This window comes from Chelonus insularis, unplaced genomic scaffold, assembly GCF_013357705.1.
Source record: "Chelonus insularis isolate UGA/USDA-ARS -01 unplaced genomic scaffold, ASM1335770v1 contig_399_pilon, whole genome shotgun sequence".
Taxonomy (NCBI): Eukaryota; Metazoa; Arthropoda; class Insecta; order Hymenoptera; family Braconidae; genus Chelonus; species Chelonus insularis.
The window spans coordinates 1,501,794-1,515,898 of NW_023276554.1; the positions used below are offsets into that span (position 1 = coordinate 1,501,794).

The 14,105-nt window shown below is 29.7% G+C and overlaps 2 protein-coding genes across 2 annotated transcripts; one reads left to right on the forward strand and one right to left on the reverse strand.

Moving 5' to 3' along the window:
- Positions 1–37: 37 nt before the first annotated feature.
- On the reverse strand, positions 38–1,542 carry LOC118068111 (splicing factor U2af 38 kDa subunit-like). Its single transcript, XM_035085304.1, has 5 exons — positions 1,327–1,542; positions 1,140–1,227; positions 964–1,030; positions 568–856; positions 38–489 (listed from the first exon to the last, which is right to left on the reverse strand). Exons 1-5 carry the CDS (start codon positions 1,368–1,370, stop codon positions 258–260), a joined length of 720 nt encoding a protein of 239 aa, XP_034941195.1. The 5' UTR covers positions 1,371–1,542; the 3' UTR covers positions 38–257.
- A 68-nt stretch (positions 1,543–1,610) lies between these two features.
- LOC118068107 (DNA-dependent protein kinase catalytic subunit-like) lies at positions 1,611–13,868 on the forward strand. The gene is made up of 8 exons (XM_035085299.1): positions 1,611–1,853; positions 1,923–2,104; positions 2,183–2,345; positions 2,425–2,543; positions 2,603–2,992; positions 3,079–3,257; positions 3,329–3,582; positions 3,645–13,868. Exons 1-8 carry the CDS (start codon positions 1,727–1,729, stop codon positions 13,772–13,774), a joined length of 11,544 nt encoding a protein of 3,847 aa, XP_034941190.1. The 5' UTR covers positions 1,611–1,726; the 3' UTR covers positions 13,775–13,868.
- Positions 13,869–14,105: the final 237 nt, after the last annotated feature.

A 14,105-nucleotide genomic window follows, 5' to 3' on the forward strand; every position in this document is an offset into this window, starting at 1 on the left:
CGAAACTACCTTACAAAATACATTAACAAAAAAAAAATTTACAATTAATTATGTTCATTTTATTCCAGTCGAGAATTATTACAATTGATAAATTTCATACAATTACTTAAAAAAAAAGGTTTGTGAATGCATATGTGAACGATTCTTTTCAAATAAAGTGATTTTGAATTTTTACGTTATGAAATCTGGTAAAAGTTATCATCAATAAATGTTAATTAAAAAGTCATTTTCAATTTTAGTTTCTTCAAAAATTACATTTAGTATCGTCCAGACCTTCCGTCTCTTCCTCTTTCCCTGCTCCTACGTCTGTCTCTTGAGCGAGAACGGCGGTCGCGTGATCGTGATCTTCGTTTGCGATCTCTTCCACGAGATCTTGAGCGACTACGAGATCGTCTGCTACTCTTCTTACGGCTATATAAGTAGCGACGTAATTCTCTTGAGATTGGTTTCAAGTGCATAAAATTACAAAATCCTGATCGAGTACATTCACTGTAATAAATTTAAATGTTAGTATGTGATAAAACTAGTAAGACTGTTAAATTATTGATGTTAAGTTTAGATGCTCACCCCATTTCATACTGACGACAGCAAGCTTCTCTAAAATCAGTGACCGGAGATAATTCAGCATATACAGGCCTTCCACCGAACCATCTATTGTTTAAATCATTTACGGCTTTTTCTGCGTCTTCTTCACGACGAAATTTAATATAAACATTACCCACAAGATGATCTCCAAGATTGTCACACACATTCATTTCTTCGATCTCACCATATTTATCTTCACATTCAACGAATACATCTTCAAAAAAGTTATCATAATGCTCTTGCATTTCTTCATCAGAGACGTTGGCAACCACTGAGGAATTAGAAAAATATTATTAATGATTCAGAATAGCTTTTAGAACATTAAATAATTTATTATCATATTTTAACCGAATTATTTAAAGCATAATTTATACTTACAATGTGACCCATCAGCACTTTTTGCTGAATTTTGAGGATTGACATATAAATTTTGGAGCAAACATGTCTGAAACAAATTATTATTAATAAATTTTTGAATCATAGACATAATTAAATAAAACATCTTATACATTGAATAATAAAATAATGAAAATAAGTAAAATTGAATGACTCACCTGGCTAAATGTTGGTTTGTTATGTATTCGAGAACATCGATCACCGTGACGGCAAGCTCCAATTTTAAAGTAGAACGAACAGTTTACTCTGAAAATAATTTAAATTTAATAAAAAGTAATTAGATAATTATGTTAAGACGTGCAAATATACCAAGAATGCGTGATAATACTCCAAATGTAAACTTACTTGTCTTTTTCTGTACCAAAAATTGAGGCAAGATACTCTGCCATGGTACTCTTCTTCTAAGAGCTCTATTTATTTGTTATTAGAGCATTTAATAATTAAAAAAACTATAAAACTAAATTATTGTTTATGTACACTAAAAAAGTGTAAAAAAAAAATTTGTTTTTGAGCTTGATTAATAACTGAAAAATTATAAACACAACACACCGGTGGAAAGCTGGAGAGGTTAGAAAAGCCGTGCAAAAATTTAGTTTGTTTTACTTCAACCAGGTGGATCTGCATTCGACTTGAAGGTCACGTGATGAACATGTGGATAAATAAAAACAAACTGAACCTTCAAAAAATAATGGAGTAGACAAAAAATTTATTTACAAGTCGAATACAATTTTTAGTATCTACAAATATGGATTCAATTAAAGAATTCATGAGTATTTATTTAAGATGTTGGGAACAAAGACAAGGATATGAATTAGATAGGTTATTTAAAGATGGAATTAAATCCTTTCAAAATCTACCTCAAAGCAAGAAAGGTATCATGATTGTTTAGTTAAATATTAATTAATTTACTTTTTTCATTAAAATAATTTCAAAAATCGTAGCACTTGCCCTCACAATGGTTTTTGATGATACCAAAGGAATTTTAGTTTTCCTTATGAGAGAAGTTGATCAACCAGAAATATCAAAAGACTTTCAAGTAGCATTCAATACTGCATTTCACTTTTTGCAATTTATTATAACAGACTTTCGAGACGTTTGTGAACCTTACGTCATAAAAATAAAGGTTTGTATTTATGAAAACATTTTTAACGATATAAAATCATCCAAATTTTAATTATATTCGTTATTTCTTTATTAATAGAAATGCTGTGCTTACATATCAACTTTAAAAACAGCTACTTATTTGCACAAAGTTTCATGTATGACTCTTATTTTATTGATAGAGAATTTTTCACACATTAATCTTCAGTTAGATGATATTATTCGTGACTGGATGTTGAAAATAAGATTCTTTAACGAGAAAGGCAAGTTAAATTATTATAAAAATATTATTGCCATCTTGAAATTGTTTTACTTATAATAATTAATACCTTTTATCATTAGAATTGAATCCAATTTTACGAGTAATAAGTGTGGTCGCTCGTTACTACCCTCATACAGCAGTAATCATAGAGAATGCTAATTTAATAAGAAATTGTGCGATGAAACTTTTCGATAAACTGGTAATGAATAATTAATTTATTTTTGTAAACTACTTTTTTAATAATATTTTTTAATACAGTTTCAAGACATTCAAAGAAATAAACCACATGTCTTACAAATGACCATAGAATCATTAGTAGATTTTCTCTACAATTTTCCTCTAAATGAAGATGATCCTGAGCTGCTAAAATTTTACAGTAAAATCAAAGAAGTCATTAAAGTTTTAGAGAAGAAAAAAAAGGAAACAAAAGATAAAATTATTGAAGCTATTATAAAATTCATTACCCAACAGATGATGACATTAAAAAAATTAATATTATGCGATTATGACTTTTGGCTTCGATTTTTACTTTTGTATCATAAAGATGAAGCATATGGTAACATTCCAGCAATAGCATTAAAAGTTTATTATGAAGTCATGGGTATAGCATTAAGTGAATCAATTGAAAGCCATAAACCTGATGTCAATGCAAGTATTTTTTTGTATTTATTCTAATTCAATTTACACTCTTAATTATGATAAAGAAGTTGAAAAATTTTTACGGCTTTTAATAGAAATTAAAACGAATGTTTCTACGGAACTTGGCTAATGAGTCTATCAGTCAAACAGATTTACGTTTGTCTGTAAGTGGATACACTAATCTCACTGAAGCTTTGAAAAAAGGATATGGTGATAGTTCTGTTGAAGAAATGTATTCAATTATCGCAAGTCGAATCCTCCCACTTTATTTCAGGTATTGTTAACTGTTTGAAACTATTCGTCTTCTTTAAAGATAATTATTAATAGATATTGGTTTATTTTCAGTGAAAGTGAAGCTTCCAATTATTTTGACGATATCGCAGATTATTTAGAATCTTTATCACGTGTTCTCCTTCATATGTCCAACGTATCAAATAATCAAATGAAAGCTTTAGTAAGACTTTGTATTCTTTTCATTAAAAGATATCCTGAGCTGTCTCTCGTTAATCAAAGCTCAACAGTAAAGTTATTCAAAAAGTCACTTTCTAATATTGCCAAACTTAAAGTTCATGTTGTTCAAGAATTTATGAAGAATATAAGTAAGTATGCTCAAAATCAAAAATAATCAACTATTTTCAAATGTAACCAAAAAAATTTTCAGTTTTCGAAGGAATTATCTGGAGCTGTTCTCATAGTCTCTTGATTGATGCAGAGCTCCAACAAGAGTTGGAAAATCTAGACAAACGGCCAATTTGTTATAAAAATTATGTTCCATTGTGGAAAGAACTATTGAATTCAGCAGGCTATGAACAAATTTCTATTCCACAGCAAATTGTTAATGAAATAATTGAAACATGCATCAAATTGATTAAAACATTAAACTTGTCAATTAAAACACGAGAGGATAGTGTGTTTTCTGATCTTGCTTTATCAAAAATAGCTGAAAATGAAGCAGACTTTCGAATATTTCTTAACATGATTGATTTATATGATGAAATATTTGTCGATATTTCTCCTATTCATCTGAAAGATAAATTTTCAATATTTGTATACGAAATCATTAAAGCTTCTTATAAATATCCATTGCTTTCAGGATTTTACCGGCTAATGAATCGTGCATTAAATGTAGAGGACTACTTTGATACAGAAGAGCAAGTTGATAAGGAATTATTTAAAATGATTTTACAATACTTGCAAAGTATCCTGAACTCAGTTTATCAATTTCCGTATGAGCTGCAAGTTTCTTGCATTCAATTGATCTTACATACTCCAATAATCTTCATATTACATTTAATCGATCATTTAGTACCAATTTTTAAAATCTCATTAACAGTTGGATTAAATGACTATGATGTTGCTAATAGTGCTCTATCTGCACTAGAAAATTATTTATCACTATTGGAAAACGATAAAATGAATGTATTCATCAAAGAATTAATGCCTCTTTTAGAATTATACTTGAGAAGTAAAGAAAGCTTTCAAGTCTACGATGATTCTACCATCTCAAAAGAAAAGTCAACAAAAAATGATGATGATGATTTAGAAAAATTGCAAAAAAGAATTCTTTTATTATTTGGAAAATTTGAACTCTCTGTAGTTATGAAATTTCTACATAATCAATCATTAAATACTGGAGCAACTTGGGATAAAAAAAATCTCTTAGAATATTCTATAAATTTTCCCGATATGATTATTGATGTACAATTGGATATAGTGTTACCACGGATTACTGAATTGGCTTTAAATAGTAGTGATAGACGAACAAGAGTGGGAGCAAGTGAAGTACTTCATTCAATCATTGCTATTTTACTCGGCAAAACTGTTAATCAAATATCTCCAAATTTATCTGAGGGTCCAGATCGATTGGCTCCTTTATATAAAACTTTATCTCCAGTTTTATTAAGACTTGGATCTGACTCTGATGAAGTTATCAGACAACTGTACAACCCTTTGACATTACAAATAACACATTGGTTAAGTTCTCGATTAATGTTATACTCACCAGCCGTTGGATATTTTGTAGATGCTTTATTTGACGGTCTAAGTGATGAAAATAATTTTTCTCTTAGAGATTTCTCAGGAATTTGTTTAGCAGAATTCATCAAGTGGTCTATTAAACAGTCTAGTGATCATGATTTAACAAAATCACCTATTAACATTAACACTGTAGTTGAAAATATCACCAACTTTGCTTTGCATCCTTCGAAACATCGAAGAATCGCTGCTGCTATTGCATTTAATTATCTTCATGTCCATTTCTCCCAAACTGAAGAGATAATTGATATTTTTTGGTTTGAACTTCTGTATGCTTTTGTAAAAAGTGTCAATGGATGTGATGATTCAAATATTCAAATTACCATTAATCATCTCCAGAATATATTAATTAAAAAATCAAGTATTTTTAACGCGAAGAATCCTCGTAGAAAAATCCCTACAGAATTTAATGGAGGAGTACTCAAAGATGCTGTTGATTGGCTATTTACTCAATGCAGTTCATCAGATTGTACTTTGAGAAAAACTGCAATGAATTTATTTGAAAATCTTTCTTCAAGTGTTGATAATTGTGATTCTCCAGCAAATGCTGTAAATAATTATATAGATGCTAATGGAATAGAAGGACTTAATAGAATTATTTTGAAAGATGCAGATGATACAATTAGAAGAATAGTTTTGGATTCAGAAAAATCTCTGAACTATTTAAAAAATATTTTAAAAACTTTCAACTGTTATACTTGGTTAATTGAAAAAAAATTAATTGATACGAATCTGCTTTTCTCTGATCTCAATATAAATAAGGACATTATTTTCACCTGTATAGAAAATTTTACTTTTGCTGTATTAAATCCTGAAATGAACGGAGACTTGGTAGATTCAAAAAATGTCACTCTAGTCTATGATTTTCTATGTCAAGTAATAATTGCTTTATTTGAATTATTATCAACAATATTACATACGGAAATATCAGAAGAAAATTGGGTGCACAATCAATTATTTATTAATGAAAATTTATTCACACTCATTTCTCGATGTATTATTGAGCCTCAGGAAGCAGGATTTGATGTAAAGAATTTATTGATTACTGAAACACTTCCTACTTATCTGGAGAAACTTTTGAACATTATGGAAAGGAAAGTTTCTATAACAACTATTCATTTTATGGAGAGTCGATTAAATAATGATATCCAAAAAGTTGCTGAAAATTTATTTAACATTGATGATGATTTTGTAGATGATTATATGAAACGATTAAATATCGTTAAAGGATTAATTTTATTAAATAAATGTGGGATATTTGAAAAACTAAATGTAGGGAAAAAAATTGTGTCAAATTCTACCGAAAAAGTGTTACAAATTTTTGATAGTCTTAAAATAGCTGGAACTGCTGATATTTTTATAACATTGTCAACAGAAAAGAAGATGTATTTAGAATATTTGTTAAAATTATTATTACACTACAACACCAACTCGACAAAAATAATCATTGAAAGACTGCTAGTTAATTCTGCATCACTAGACTCGGAACCGAGTACAAATATTTCTCATGGAGAATACTTTTTTAATACATTTAAAGATGTTATAATTTCTAGTCTGTTGAATGATCTAACAGAACTTTTTTTAGAATTGTCTAATTTATTACAACATTACCCAGATGTTGCTTTATTTCTAAGCGAAGAAATAGTGGTCTGGGTTTTGAAGCATAAAAATGAGTATTCAGAAATTTCTAAAAAATTAGCTGAGGAATTTATTAAAAATTTTCAGATGTTTCATCAATCATTAAATGATCAAGAGGGAAGAAAAAAATCGTTTACTAATATTTATAGTGCCGTTGTACGTTTAAAATCTTCCAATGTTTTGCATAAAGATGAACCTTTGTATATTTGGATCTTAAACGAATTCTCATCCACTGATGATCTAGCTAAAAAAGCTCGAATTCTGAATAACTTTTTAATCTGTTTAACTGAAGAAGAATCAATATCGAGGGAGTTGGGAGTTATTTTAGGAGGTCTGAAAAAATGTCGACCGGAAAATTGTTGTGAAATTCTTCAAGGAGATACTCTAATGGTTTCCAAAATTATGGAGTGTTTTCAAGCATTAATAAATTTACTTCCAGTTACCAAATCTATTAATGTTCTTCATGCTACAATTATCTTTTCAATGGGAATTGGTAAATCTGTATTTAATGACGCAGCTTATGGATACCTGTTTCAATATATCAATAGTATTCCAGAAACAAGAGCATTAGAATCACTAAAAATAACTTACGATTTATTTATGGAAATATCAGTAGTGAAGGAAAGGTTGGACATCATTCATTATTTTTTAATTCCAATGATTGAAAATTGTAAGTTTTTAATTATAGAACAATTTTTTGAAGAAAATATTCAAAATATATTTACAATTATTTCTCAAGAATTACCAAGATATACAGCAGACTGTCGAAAAATGATTGTCTCAAAAATTTGTTGCTTCAAGTTACTCGAATTGATGTTCAATAAAATAGATCCTGAACAAATAAATGACAGAGAAGGATTGTTTGCAAAAAATATTCTTGAAGAAAATTCCAACATCTCTGTGACTCAAAAAATTTTCAAATGTGCTCTCCAAGTACGTAGTTGGAAAACAGAAGTAATAGATCATGAAGAAATCTTGAGACTTCTTCATTGTGCAGCTTATAATTGTTGTATAACAATAGCAAGTACGACAAGAGATGAAAAGTACTATCTCTCTTTGTTTGCAGAAAATAGAAAATCAGGTCAACTCATATGGGAGCATATTGTTGACTGCAAAAAGACTTACGAATTATCACAAACCTTTAGAGAGTATCCGAAACAACAAAAAAAATTAGTAAATATAAAAAATACATTAAGGAATCGATTAAATGCTGATTTAATGTTTTATTCTTATATGAAAAGCTATAATCTTACAAAATCTACACTAGATGAGAATATCCCTGCTGAAGATTTTACAGCAATAAAATCATCTGAGTCATCACCGGAATCATTAGCTATAACTCTTGAAGTTGATGATTTGAATAATCATGAATGCATGTATTCCATTTGTGGTATTTTGAAAAAAATGATAGATGATAAAATTGGCGTTTCCGGTGATGGAAGGAATCCTCCGAAAGGTCTACAGTGCTTTGCTGGTTCAATAGGATGTGTTCATTATAATGCTAAATTGTTTATGCTGAAGATAATTCTTAACAATCAAGCAATGTTCAAACCCTATGCAGAACTATTTTTAGCACCAATAATAAGTGTACTGATTTCAATGCTTACAGAAGGAAAATTGAATTATATTATCACTGATGCTTTACTTATGTTGATAGACTGGGCTGAAATTGCTGTGCCTGATCAAAGAATTAGTGAACAAGCTAATGAATTATTTTCTTTACTTGTTAAAAAAGTTGATGAAGATCTGCCAAGTGATTATGTTGTAAAGTACAACTTTAGAATTGTTGAAATGCTTGTACAAGTCTGGTATCATTGTCTGAGGATTGCGCCAGGACTTAGTGAAAGAATCAGGAATACTAAACAAAATCGATTGAGAGCAGTTCAGTTAATTTTAATTTATCTAGCAAACAAAATGGCAGCTAAATTAATGAATGAACCTGATATATTGGAGTTTTTGATAGAATTTTTAAAAGAAAATTGGTCAGAAAAAGATGAATATGCTATTCCAGCATGTGAAGCAATTAGTCTTTACCTGCAATTTTCAAATTACTCAGAGGATATTATAATAGAAGATGAAAATGCAGAAAAAATCCGTCATGTATTCAGAGAATTACAAAAAAGGAATGCTGATAGATTAGTTAAATGTATTCATGCTATGTGTAAAGCTTATCCAGCTTTAGCAGATTATTTTTTTGAATTCATTATTGCGAACAGTTCGAAAATTGGTCCTCCAAATCTCGCTAAATGTCTTGAAGTATTTTTAATAAGGATACCAAAAATGAATGTTAATGATATTCTTCGAGACTTGAATTACTTGAAATTCGTTGACTTATTGAACAATAAAGTCATATCATGTGAAAAAGTGTGCCTTGAAATCATAGGAAAATTAGTTCCTATTTTAGATTCTACTAAATTAGTAGCTTATGCTACTTTAGCTTCTGGATATTCTACACATGATTCTCCAGAGTATCGAAAGTTGACTTATGATATATTCATGAGTGTTTTTAAGAAATATTCACAGGATATTTCTGAAAGTTATCAATCACAACTTCTCGTAGACATGAGCAAAAGAGTTCTTCTTCCAGGTATCTTGGATCCTTTTGAAAGTCTTCAAATCCAATTACTGATATTTTGGACTGAGGAAGTAGGACTAAAAGAAACATGTGTAGAAAGAATGATTGATATTCTTGATGTGTATTCACCTGATGTCGAAAAAGATTTCTTACCTATCTTTGCAATTATATTTTTGCAATTAACTAAGAAATCTCCTAAATATTCACGAAAGATGTTTGAATCTTTAAATTCAAGCTGTAATTATAAAAATTATCAAATAGCCATATCATGGAGGATGAAAAATTTAAGCTATCGAATTCCATTATTCACTTCATCTTATGCAAGTCAATACACACAAAGATTTACTTTATCTAGTTTTGCTGGTGATGAAATGATATCGGCGTACAATAATTTAATGCTACGAGCAACATTCACAGATTCAGATCAGTCTGCAACAAACGATACATTAATACTAGGAAAATCTTCGACTTTAACTGAAAATGATGTTTTTATTGTACCAGAAGCACCATCGAGGAATATTTTATCAAAGAGATTCTTAAAAAATCCAACAGTATCCTCTACTATACTTAACAGAAAACTGGAACATTACCAAGCTAGAGAAGATGCTTTTAGACAAAATTTAAATAAACAAAGAAATTTAGTAAAGTTAAATCGAATGTATAGAATCGGTGATTTTCCAGATATTGAAATAACTCATGAATCATTTTTAACTCCTCTACAAGAGCTCATAAAAAAAGATCAACTAATTTGTAAAGATTTAGTTGTTTCTATGATATATTCTTTACTTAATCAAGTCCAAAATGAATCAAAGAATGGTAAAAGAGAAAATGGCAATAATTTAACAGTCATTCTAGAAAAAAAGTTGAATTATATTCTTGAGAATCGACGAGGAAGTGGTTTAATAATTGCTGCAGTTCTAGAGATTATGTTCAAAATGGATGATATAAAATTCAATCCAACAATTGTGACTCATGTATCACAATTAGCTGGTTTTAATACTCTTGGAGCACTTTTACTTGAAAGGAATTTATACACTGACACTGTAGACTACTATCCTCCAGCAAAGAGAAGCCGTAATGACGCTGGACCAAGTTCTTCAGTGGAAACTAATCAATGGATATACCTCGCAGAGTTGTATGAATCAATAAATGAAGTGGATATCGTTTTAAGTATTTTCCAGAATCATGTTACAGAAATTGAAGAACTCTGTGAAGCGGCTATAGCTAGAGCAGATGCGAAGTGGAATAAAGCTATTAAATATTATGAAAAAATTTGTAACTCCGAAGTAGATACAATCAGAAGACACTCTCGACAGGGAATGTTTGAATGTTTCGCTCGTTTGTGTGATTGGCAGAGAATAATTGAAATTGTACAACAAGATTTAAGTTCACAAAAGAGTTTAGAATTTATTTTGGTCAATTCTGAATCAGTAGAAGATGGATGGATGTCGGCTTGGTACTTCCAAGCATTAGTTTACAGAATTCTTACTTGGCAAACGTGTCCTGAGAATGCCGATGATGAAGAACAAGAAAGATGTAGACAAGAACAAATGGTGTTACAAGAATTTCAAAATGATTTAGAAGTTTATTTAAAAATTCCCAGCAAAGCTCAAATGTTAAAAAATTCATTTGCTGAAGAAATTGCTAGAATTTGTTCATTTGAACTTCAGGCAGAATCAAAAGACTTCATCAATACTGCTTTAGACAAAGTTAGAGAGCAATGGAATCAATTAAACCCACTTTCAGCTGCTCTACGAGCCAAAGAAGTAATCAAATTAAGAGGAATTTCCAATGTTGAAATTTACAGGAAAGTTTTAGATGATCCATCAAAGATACAATCAATTTTAATCAAATATTGGCTGACTAGTATTCCCCAATCGAAAGATGATCTACTTCCTTGGGATAGACACATTGCATACAGATGGAATTGTATGAAAGATTTCAAAAACTTTATAGAAGCTCGAGGCTTTGAAGAAGACGAATATGACTTCGATTTAGTCAGTCCTATCGTTAAATTAAAGCTACAAATGATTGAAGCTGCTTTTCAGCAAGAAAATAAATCTCTGATGAAGAATTACTTACAGTTCGTTTTCAATCATCTTATCGAAGACGACAATGAATTTTACAATCAATTCAAATTGAATAAAGTAAGATTTCGAATTTTAAGAGCAAAAGCTGGTAATGCTGAAATTAAATTAGTCCAATATCCACTCAGTTGGAAAGAAGCTGAAGAGATCTTACGTAATGACAATATTGATATTAACACCCGAATTTCTACCAGACATTTCATCAGTGATTTAGCTTTAACAATAATAGATTTAAGTACTAAAGAACCTGAACTCTATAGAGAAATTTTCAATAATATTGAACAATATATCCTGCCATTTATGTCAAATCCCGATGAAGAAATTGAAGGATTAAATGCTTGCTGCTTGAATAATCTTAAAACATCTTACATGGATGCTCTACGTCATTCAAAGAACACAAAACTGATTACAGACTGTTGTGAACGATTATTAAAATATTGTTACGATAGAATTTTAGATAACGAAGATAATCGTGACTTAATTAGAGAATTTATCAAATCAACGTTAAAAGCTATAGGATATGGTTCAAGAATAGCTACTAACTATTTTCCTTGTTTATTAAATCCTCGATATTTAGAAGATACAGAGACAAGAAAGATTTTTAAAAAAGAATGTCAAAAAATTCCTTCATGGAGATTCCTTAAGTGGCAAGCTCAACTTCTTACTCATTTACCTACATCTCTTGAAGACATAGTAGCTCCTATTGTGGAAAAATTAATACAAAAATATCCTAACGCTCTCATTTATAACTTAAAATTAACTCTTGATACTAATTTAGAATTTAAAAATCATCCTATTGTTCTAAAATACATCCAAAATCTTGCTCATAAACATGAATTAAATAATTTTATTAAAGCAATGGAGTATTTAGTCAGGCCTGAATTATATTTGATATATCATCTGGAAAAGTTACTAGAAAGTCCCAATCTTGGTGATGCAGATCTCATTGATAATTTGATGAAGAAAGTTTATCCGGAAGAAACAATTCCTTCAATGCAAGGTGATTTATACAAATATATTACAAAATATCGTGAAGATATTTTTAAGATGAAAAGTATGACGATAGGTGAAATTAAAGAGCATGTAGTCAAGTTAAAGGAGGAATTACTGAAGAGTTTGAACAAAAAAAAGGATAGCAAGTATTTAAAAGATTATAGTCCTTGGCTCAGTGAATTTTGTGGATCAGACATTGAAATTCCAGGACAATATTCTGGAGACCAAAAACCAATGCCAAAATATCACGTGAAGATAATGAAACTTGAGTCGAAAGTCCAAGTAATGAAGTCAGGTAAAAAGCCAATAAAAGTAACATTAATTGGAAATGATGCAAAAAATTATAACTTCCTAGTGAAATTCGGTGAAGACTTGAGACTTGATGAAAGAGTTGAACAAGCTTTTGGAATAATGAATGAGATATTACAGTCAGATATGTCTAGCTCTCGGCGTAATTTAGCTTTGAATACTTATCAAGTAGTAGCACTTTCTGGATCCTTTGGTCTTATTCAATGGATTGATAATACCAAAAATCTGAATGATTATATAGAATTTAATTTGAATGGAGCTCAGCAAGAATTACTTGATAAATTGAAATTGGAATATTCTAAATGGATTTATGATGCAAGTCCTAAAGAGAAACAATCAGTTCAATACAAAGAAGCTTTAATTAAATATGATAAACAAGCAGTCACAGAAAAAATGAATAGTTTAATGAATAAAACAGAGTGGTGTCTGCTTCGACGTGCTTTTTTAACGTTAAGTCCATCATTAGAAAGCTTTATGTCTTCAAGGAGAAATTTTATAATTACATATGGAACTATGTGCATTGGTCATTGGATTTTAGGTATTGGAGATCGACATTTAGAAAATACTTTGATATCCGTAGATTCTGGCAAAACCACAGGAATCGATTTTGCAAGTGCTTTTGGAGGTGGAATTGATCAGCCAGTTCCTGAATTAGTACCTTTTCGATTAACGAATCAAATAAAAGGATTGATGAAGCCTTTTAATGAAAATGATGAATTCAAAGCAATTATGATTCATGTTCTTCGGGCTTTAAGAAATGGTAAAGGACCTTTGCTTGCTTATCTACGAGTAGTCGCGAATGAAAACTTGAATTGGATTGAACATGCTCAAAAACTCTCATTGAAAATTCAAGAAAAAAATCGAAACATCAGTTGGTTGGCTTCCAATAAATTTGATTATGTTACATTGAAATTAAATGGTAAAAAACCATCGGAAGCAATGCTGAAAGAAATGAAAGATCAACATTATGATACTAAATATTTCCCAAGATATATTGAAATTGTAAGTGGAATCGAAGGATCTACTATATCTTTGAGAGCAAAGAAAAATGATGATGATTTAAGTGCAGAAGAGCAAGTAAGTTGTTTGCTGGATCAAGCAACAGATTTGAATGTGCTTGGACGTATGTACATGGGATGGACTCCATGGATATAATAGTGATTAAAAACAAATTTTCATTTATTATATTCATGTGACAATACGTGCTAATTTTTTCAGTACTTTTTTAAAAATATAAATTATTGATTTGTATAAGGTCAAAGCATGAACAATAAATTTATAATTTTTATTAAAACTCCGATCCTGTTGATTACACATATAATGTTATTTGAATTTTAGCGCTAAATAAAAGTAAGTCGGTAAACTCAAAAATTTTATTATCATCAACGTTTTGAATTGATCGACTGTTGATTCGTTGTTATCGACGCATCACAGAAAACAAGTAGCGACATCAGGTTTTCGAAGTATGTATTAATTGTTTCGATTA

Bases quoted from the DNA above. Each gene is read 5' to 3' on its own strand.
- LOC118068111 (XM_035085304.1), bottom strand. From the start codon at position 1,370: ATGGCAGAGTATCTTGCCTCAATTTTTGGTACAGAAAAAGACAA. The intron at 1,228-1,326 runs GTAAGTTTACAT...AATTATTTTCAG, and splicing joins TTTGGTACAGAAAAAGACAA to AGTAAACTGTTCGTTCTACT. The intron at 490-567 runs GTGAGCATCTAA...AATTTATTACAG, and splicing joins TGTCGTCAGTATGAAATGGG to TGAATGTACTCGATCAGGAT.
- LOC118068107 (XM_035085299.1), top strand. From the start codon at position 1,727: ATGGATTCAATTAAAGAATTCATGAGTATTTATTTAAGATGTTGGGAA. The intron at 2,105-2,182 runs GTTTGTATTTAT...CTTTATTAATAG, and splicing joins CTTACGTCATAAAAATAAAG to AAATGCTGTGCTTACATATC. The intron at 3,583-3,644 runs GTAAGTATGCTC...AAAAATTTTCAG, and splicing joins AGAATTTATGAAGAATATAA to TTTTCGAAGGAATTATCTGG.